This window comes from Chionomys nivalis, chromosome 5 (genome assembly GCF_950005125.1).
Source record: "Chionomys nivalis chromosome 5, mChiNiv1.1, whole genome shotgun sequence".
In the NCBI taxonomy this organism is placed as follows: Eukaryota; Metazoa; Chordata; class Mammalia; order Rodentia; family Cricetidae; genus Chionomys; species Chionomys nivalis.
Window position 1 is genome coordinate 11,412,608 of NC_080090.1, and position 6,000 is coordinate 11,418,607.

Consider the following 6,000-nt stretch of genomic DNA (forward strand, 5'->3'; position numbering starts at 1 on the left):
TGGGCAGGCAATCAAGAAAGTACTTTGTATGTGTCTGTGCCCGTGTGCACGAGCGCCCGCAGAGGCCAGAGGAAGACATCAACAGGACATCCATGACTTCCTCTCCCACTCTCTGCCTCATACCATGAGACAGAGTCTCACCGAACTTGAAGCTTGCCATGATGGCAAGACGGGCTGGCCGGGGAGCTCCTGCAGCTGGGGTTGCAGGCATGTGCAGCCACTTCTGGCTTTCACGTAGATGTTGGTGATTCAGACTCAAGTTTCCTTGCCAGCACAGCAAGTGTTCTTATCAACTGAGCCATCTTCCCAGTTCCAAATAAAGCATTTTTTAAGTATGCAGATACAGTAGGGGAGATTCTGTGGGCAATTTGCACAAAAATGACTCAAAAACAAGAACATAATACCCAGGTATTTTATAAAATGGATACTATCACATTAATGTTTATATATAAATAGGTGAATTTAAAATAAAGAATTTAATTTTATTTCAAAGTGTTAATATTTTAATATACCAAAGATTACATTCCTCATCAGTCATTTAACTCAGCAACAAATAAGAGATGTCAACTTTAAAATACATAACGCTTTGTCTCTTCAAACTTCTTTTATGGGTCTGCAAATCACTGCATCCTACTTATTTTCACTTAATCTTGTCATGTACTTAAGTCTCCCTTTTATGAACAAGAAAAGGTCAGGCAGTTCACCCCAGGTAGCTAACTGTACCTCAGAGACTGGAAGGCTTACGGTCACCAGGCAAAGCCGCTCCTCAGGGGCAGCAGAGTTAAGCAGCAAATAAAAGAACTGGTAAAACAACCGATTTACAGCTGGTAACCCTCAGAACTAGTTAACAGTAGATTTACAGCTGATAACACCCAGAACTAGTTAACAGTAGATTTACAACTGGTAACCCTCAGAACTAGTTACAGTAGATTTACAGCTGATAACCCTCAGAACTAGTTACAGTAGATTTACAGCTGATAACCCTCAGAACTAGTTACAGTAGATTTACAACTGGTAACCCTCAGAACTAGTTACAGTAGATTTACAACTGGTAACCCTCAGAACTAGTTAAAAGTGGACTTACAACTGGGGGATGACACTCAGAAATCCAGTTAGCCAATCATAATGACCTCGGCACGACCACTTAAGGCAAACTCTCCCTAATGGCCACTCTTCAGGAACTTCAACACAAACCTCTCCCGGGTTTATGAGATGGAACAGTAGAAATTCATTCTCTAGCTCCATGCTGTGCTTTCTATACCACCATTATCATCTCTTCTAAAAACACTTACTTTTCTACATTCTCATCAGAACAGTCCCAGCACCTAAGGAATTTTCTTCCCTGTGACTTACATCTGTGGCTATGGTGAATGATTTCCATAAAACAGTGGTTTATGGGGGGAGGAAGAGACAAGTGGATCCCTGAGTTTGAGGCCTCTAGCCCTAACCCTGAGTTTCAGGACAGCCAGGGCTGTGAAGGAGAAAAGGGGGGCCTACGCCCACTTTCTCAATTTCTATCATTAACTAACACATTTCCCTTTTCTTCTACTATCGTTTCCACAGTAATACTTAAATTTTCACCTAACTACATTAAGTCAACATGAAATAAAACCTTTGCAAAACAGCACAACACTTAAACAGGAAGCAGCATTTCCTTGAGAAAAATACCTTAATGATTCACATGAAAAGTAAATGCTTTTAACTGTGTCTTGGACTGCACTGTTAGGCAAAAAGTAAGTGTATTTAAGTAATATCCTTATTCTATTAACCATGCCAATTACAGTCAGAGTGAATACACTGGAAATTCTAATTTAGACACAGTAACATCTCACTGGGGTCTTGCTACCCTTCACAGATGTTCTATGTAGGTGGACAAGCAAAACCTGATGAATTAGGTTAGTAAATCCAAACAGTGACATGTAAGACCACCTGAAGAGATGAACTAGTCTTCCCGGTTTGAAATCTGTTGCACGATTTATATTTAAAACGACAAATGCTTTGTTGCTAACACACACAAGCAAGCAAGCCCCTCATCATGTCACACAACCACGGAAACACACGCTGACTGAAATCGACCTAACTGGGCAGAAAGACAGGTGTGCTTATGACATAAGTCAGCGCTGAGTGCCATCTGGAAATGACTTCACCAGTATTAAAAACAACTGAGTACCAATGAAAGCTCCAAATCGTTCTTCATAATTATGAAATCTAATCTTTACTGAATAACTGCCATATGCCTAGTCATTTCATCCTGGCAAGAGCTCCATGCAATAGCTTTTTACAGCTCGGAAAATTGAAGCTCAGGGAAGGCCAGTGACTTGCTCAGAGCACAGAAACAAGAATTGAGAATTAAGTTCGGTCTATGCATAGGCGAAGGTGTCTTCTTTCCAATGTCTAAGTCCCGAAGCATGTAGGTAATGTGGCAGAATTCACCTACGAACTAGCAGTGCCTGCAAGAATACTTACCACGAAAACATTTAACACTATTGGAAGCCCACCACTGCAAAAATATTTCAGCAGCTGTCACTGTGAAGGTAACCCAGATCGGGTGAGCGCTCTGATATCGATCACCAACTGCAGGATGCGGTCCTAGTCAGGCTTTTAACTCACTACTCCACCCTTCTCCCTCCAGAGAGGGGCTATTACCTAGCTGGTGGATAAAACATACTGACTAAAGCCCTTGGTACTAAACAGACAGGAGTGGTTTCCTTGTGAGATTTCAAGTAAGCCCTGTGCATAGCTAATTTACAACTCGAGCGGCTGACTCTGGCAATGCTGTTAGAATGTGCTCTGGACAAAAACTGACTGCAGGAAAAGTGGGAGGGCGGTCCAGGCAGGGCAGAGCCCACTGAGCTCACGGCGAGTCTGGCTGGGTTAGAGCAGCCAAGCACTCCAGGCCCAGAGGCTCCAGCAAGGGCGCCTCCATATGCGGAACTCTCGCCCAATCCCCGAGCAGCCTCGCATCCCGTGACCGCCTGGGAGCCTGTTTGGAGAAAAGTAGAGAGGGAGCCCGCAAGCTGAGCGGGCGGAGGGTGCTGGAACCTGGCTGCTCCGGAGAAAATGTCTCCTTGGCAGCCGCGGCCGCTGTCCTGCGGTCTGGCTCTCCCGGGCCGGCTCGGCGTTGGGGGAGGGAGGACAGGGGGGCGGTGTCGGGCACGGGCGTTTCCCCGCCCAGGTCCACACCGCCGCGACGGAAAGAGAAGCCAGGATTCCCGAGTGCACGGGGGTCGCGGGGCTCGCCCTTGGCCGGGGCGGATGACAGCAGCCCGGGGCTGCCGAGCATGGGTCTGCGGAGCGCAGTCGAGTCCCGGGTTCTCCGGGCGGGTCGGTGTGGCATCTGACCTGGGGTAGGTTCACGCACACACCCCGTACGCCCTCTTCTGCAGCCCTCCGCTCTGCAGCTCCCCGCGCCCCGGGCCCCGGACCCGCGACCTCGGTGTGATGCCAGCAGCGTGCAAGTGCCGCGGGAGGGAACCATGTTCACCTTCCCATGCACACATCCACCCCTACGCCCTGTGTCACTGCCCAGGCGAGCCTTTCAGCCTCCCAGCCCGCGATGCCCTGCCCTGCCCTGCCCTGCCCGGCCCGGCCCGGCCCTCTCCCGGTGCTCCCCACACCCGCATCCGTAACTCCCCCATTCCGAAGCCGGCCACCCCAGAGTAAGCCCGGGAAAAAAAGGGAGAGCGAGAGAGACGGGGTTTTCCTGTGAGCAAAAATATCTACCTGGATCGAATTCAGGGATCCGAGCTTGGTATTCAGCTCCGACTCTCATCCCAACATCTGCAAAGCAATGCCAAGAAATATGGTAAAATGATAATAAATAAGGAGACGCGCGGGGAAAGGCAAGGCAAGAGGCTCTCCAGCCGCGGGAGCGCGGGCGAGGCCGCGGCCGGGTGGGGGCGGGGAGGCGCGGGTCGCGGGCTGCCGCGGCACCGGGAGTTCCGGCGGCCGCGGCTCGGCTCCGAGGGGAGGAGGGCGCGGGGAGGGGGCCGGGCGGGCGGGGCAGGGAGCGCGGCGAGGTACCCCCGTGCTCGTCGTCGCTGCTGCAGCCGCTCTCGGGCTCCGAGAAGTGCAGCCCGCCATTGGCCGAGGAGCCGCCGCCGCCGCCTCCCGCCGGGCTCTTGGCGCCGCCGTTGGCCGATCGGTTCTTCCCCAGTAATTCGGGCCCTTTCTCCATCATGCCGGGCATGGTAGAGGAGGGGGAGAGGTGGCGTCAGGGAAGGGGGCTGACGGCTGACGGGCGCGGGCGGGAGCGCGGAGGAGGAGGAGGAGGTGTTAATATGGAGCCGCCATCAGCGCCCCGGTCGGGCCGTAGCGCAGTCGCCCCACAACAACCCGCCCCGGCCCCGCCTCTCTCCCCTCCCCCGCCCCGCGCCACCCGGCCGTGCGCCCCTCGCGGCCGCGCGCTCCTCCCTGGGCGGCCCCGAGCTCTTCGCCTTCGGGGGTTCCGCCCGGAGCCCCGAGACCCTGCGCGTCCCCGGCCGGCCCGGCGTTCCTGAGCGACGGCGGCTCGCGGCCGACGGGCGAGGCTGGGAATCGGGCCTCGCTGCTAGGCCGCACGGAGGGCGGCGATCCGGACGCTGGACCGTGTCCGAGCGGAAGAAGCCGGTTCGCTGAGCGCGGCCCTAGACAGGCGCTGCACCGGTGGCGAGCAGCGGGGGATGGCGGCTGCTTGGGAGACGAACGGCCGGCGCTGGCGACTGCTCTGGGGGACGAACAGCCGGGGATGACGGCAGCACCGGTGACGAGCGACGGGGATGGCGGCTGCTCGGGGGACGAACAGTCGGGGTTGGTGGCTGCTCGGGGACGAACGGCCGTGGATGGTGGCTGCTCGGGGGACGAACGGCTGGGGATGGTGGCTGCTCGAGGGACGAACGGCCGGGGATGGTGGCTGCTCGGGGGACGAACGGCTGGGGATGGTGGCTGCTCGGGGGAACGTGCAGCGGGGATGGTGGCTGCTCGGGGAACGTGCGGCGGGGATGGTGGCTACAGCCGGCTGCTCGGGGGACGAGTCGCCCGGGATGGCCTCAGGTTGGCGGTTACTCGGGAGAGGAGGAGATGGCCACCCCTGGCCGCGTTCTCTCCCTCCGGTCTCGTAGTGGACTTTGCACGGCGTCCCTGGGACCCCGGCCCTAATATCTGCTCATCTCAGCACTGAGGTCACTTTACTTTTTTCTTTTGCCAACTAAGAAGTGAATACCATGAGTGTGGAAATAAAATGAGGACAGAATCCTGCCCTGCCCATGGAGTGCTTTCTGGGTCGATGCTGAAGGAGTGGTCTGGAGCAGTTCTTGAGAGAGTAGAGCCCCGCGCGCGGAGGGAGGTGAGGCCAGCTGCCTTCGGTTGGAAGAGGATCGTCCTGGTGGCCTCGTCTGAACTGCATTTCTTCACTTGAAACGCTGCCTGGCCTTGGAGGGCTATATTGTGTTAGCCTTTCTGTCTCTGGAGGAAGACGGAGGACTCACGTGCAGATGTTCTGCAGAATTTGGGAGCAACAGTAAAATGGTTTTTGCAGGACAAAGCTTTCCTTAAGAATTCCATTACTGAGAAATAATATATCCACTGAAGAATTCAGCCAAGAAAACTCTGGGATACAAATATTAGTCAGGCCAGGTGTCTGAAGGAGGGAGTATTCTGCCCAGGCGCAGAACTGGTTCTGATAATGGAAATAACTGAATCTCTCTTTTGAGAGCCTTATATGCACCTGTTACTTACTGGAATCACAATCAACCCTTTGTAATCAAATACATTCCTGAGGAATATTTTAATCCCATGGTTTTATTTTCTGCAGGGAGAAATGTCGTGGACAAATGAGGAGCACTTGCCTTGGGCAGTTACATTCTTCATTGTGAAGTTTACGTTGATGTTTTGTTTTTTATATTCCGGCTGCTAATGAACATGACACATCTCAGTCCTGGAACTTAAGCTCCTTTGGTCCTGGAACACAAATGTCAGACCCTGCCTAGAGGAAATTGAAGAAAAAAAAAAAAAAAAAAAAAA

At 53.3% G+C, this 6,000-nt stretch overlaps 1 protein-coding gene across 9 annotated transcripts in view; it reads right to left on the bottom strand.

Annotated features, from left to right (window-relative positions):
- The window catches only part of Rcor3 (REST corepressor 3), a 40,817-nt gene extending 36,498 nt beyond the window's left edge, over positions 1–4,319 (bottom strand). For 8 of the 9 annotated variants that reach the window (XR_009057136.1, XR_009057137.1, XM_057769653.1 and 5 more), the window contains exons 1-2: positions 4,024–4,319; positions 3,724–3,780 (exon numbers count right to left, since the gene is read on the bottom strand). Coding sequence is in view for 6 of the 9 variants with exons in the window: in XM_057769653.1 (XP_057625636.1) it covers positions 3,724–3,780; positions 4,024–4,189 (223 nt within the window). In the remaining 3 variants the exon portion in view is untranslated. Of the gene's footprint in view, positions 1–3,723; positions 3,781–4,023 lie in introns of those variants that run through there. The other variant, XM_057769651.1, reaches the window with a different exon arrangement.
- Between the last annotated feature and the right edge of the window lie 1,681 nt (positions 4,320–6,000).